This window comes from Morone saxatilis, unplaced genomic scaffold (genome assembly GCF_004916995.1).
Source record: "Morone saxatilis isolate NCDOM2014 unplaced genomic scaffold, NCSU_SB_2.0 Contig1, whole genome shotgun sequence".
NCBI lineage: Eukaryota > Metazoa > Chordata > Actinopteri > Moronidae > Morone > Morone saxatilis.
The window spans coordinates 13953074-13955336 of NW_023339651.1; the positions used below are offsets into that span (position 1 = coordinate 13953074).

Consider the following 2263-nt stretch of genomic DNA (forward strand, 5'->3'; position numbering starts at 1 on the left):
CCCCGGCCCAGCTGCTACAGAGAGCTCCAAGAGACTCAGGTCAGTCCTCTGATATTGCGTCAGTATAATCAGTGTGATTGGCAAGCCCCGCTCATTCATCCTGATTTCTGTTTGTGTTTTTAGTGAAAGGCACGGTTGATTTTCAAGAAGTTCTTCTTCAGCTGAATTGATTCAAATGCTCTATAGCTGATGATTTGCTTGATTGGGCACTGGAAGGAGCTGCTCGCACACACACACGCACACGCATACACACAATGGGTTATGTGATGGGAGCTGTAAGACTGATTTTAAATGAGAGAAGGCAATGGAGATGAGGCCTTCATTAATCATCATTAATCACTTTTAATCATATTTATCACTTGCATTGATTATGTTCTGATTCCTTGCTAACCTCAAGCATATATTAATACAGCTGGACAAAGTCCTGATGTACAGTTATTACAGTGATAAACGACTCAACACCACCCCCACCCGCTGCAACACACAACCACACATTACTTAACACCTTAGACGTGCACACTTTCATGCTTTCACACATTCCTGCACAAGCTGGAAACACACACACACGCACACACACACACACACACAGCCAGTATTCAACACTCATAATGATAAATGTGTTTTCTCATGCTGCCCCACCTCTGTTAGCATGTGCACCCCTCGCCTTGATAAAATGATTAGAGAAACTCAAGGTTTGTCACGGTTACCATGATTAGAAAGCGCTAATGAAAATGACAATGAAAGGCTTTAGTCATACATGCTGGTGCACCACACACATTCACACAGAACTTGTTTAATTAGTAGCGCTGATCACTACGTGCCTGAGCAGCATTTCTGTTGTTATTAATAAGCGTTGTATCATTTGTTTATGCTTTCATCTTCTCATGAGAGTTGTGGGTTTAAATGAAACATGATAGAGTAAGAGAGGAACAGTAACGATTCCAAACTCCACTGATGATTCTTCTTGATACAATTACACTATCTGGCCAAAAGTATGTGGACATCTGAGCATTTGCACGTGATTATTGAACGTATCATTCCAAAACCACGGGCATTCATTTGGCCAGGCTTTCCCCAATAACCTGACAACAAGGATTTGCTCTCAGTCAGCCACAGGAGCATTAGTGAGCTCGGCCTCTGCTGTTGATCCATAAAGAAATTGTATGCTTGAAAGAAACTAGTTTGTACAATGTGTTGTCCAACCACACCTTAACGCAGAAGTGTTTATGTCTGTTCTGAAAAGCAAACACTTGAAGGTGATGTGAATCGTTGAAATGGAGATAACAACGCACACTTTTGGACAGTCTCACCTTGAATGCATTTGTGGTGTTTCACTTGGTTGTACAAAAAGTGGTGGAAGTAGAGGGGTGACAAATTAAAAAAAGAGAGCTTGAGAGAGAAGTTTAAACCCTGCTTACATTCTCACCTGTGCTCATCTCACCAGTGGGCGGCAAAGTGGGCATGATTTTTGGATTAACGGTTTCAGAAAGTTTAAAAAAAATGTAAGCCTTTTTCACAGCAGCCATTTTGACATGAAGTCGCAGGGTAAACACAGGTGTTACCAATTTCCATTTAGTGTAGCAAAGCCTTTCCAGTGAGCCAACATGCACAATAACAGCACTCTGACTCTGTTTGACCTGAATGGAACAGAAACCTTAATTAGTATCATTGGTAACATCTGTGTTTACCCTTGTATTGCATGTCAAAATGGCTGCTGTGATAAAGGTCTATTCCGGCACCTAAAATGTGTAGGCGGAGTGGTTTCAGCTATGTTTCGACGATCTTAAAAGGGCCTTGTTTAACGCAAACGCGGGTCATACGGTTTGACTGACAGTTGGCAATCCAATTCATCAAAGGTGTTTAGTCCTTCATTAACAAAATTTGAAAAATTATACCTTTATGTACCTGGCTCGTTCCTCCTGTTGCCACAAAGTTGGAAGTACACACTATTGTCTAAAATATGATTGTATGGTGTAGCATTAAGATTTATTGCAACCACAAAAAACAGGCCAGACCAAAAGTATGCATGTATTTGAACACATCCTTTCTGGCCATATACTCAAATGTGCACTTACCATGTTGTTGATGAGGACGTGACATGAGGTTAACTTTGAGGCTTAGAAGGTCAGAGGGCTCAGAGGTGAACAGTCAGACACGTGGAATTGCAACAGAAAGATGTGGTCTGGATGGATGGACAAATATTCATTTCTTTTTTAGATAATTTTAGATTTTTTTTCTTTCTACTCTCCTCTCGTCTTCTCTC

At 41.1% G+C, this 2263-nt stretch overlaps 1 protein-coding gene across 1 annotated transcript in view; it reads left to right on the plus strand.

Annotated features, from left to right (window-relative positions):
* The window catches only part of bahcc1b (BAH domain and coiled-coil containing 1b), a 46196-nt gene that overhangs the window by 30281 nt on the left and 13652 nt on the right, over window positions 1-2263 (plus strand). The window contains 1 exon segment of the mRNA XM_035669901.1: window positions 3-39. Within this exon segment, the coding sequence (XP_035525794.1) occupies window positions 3-39 (37 nt within the window).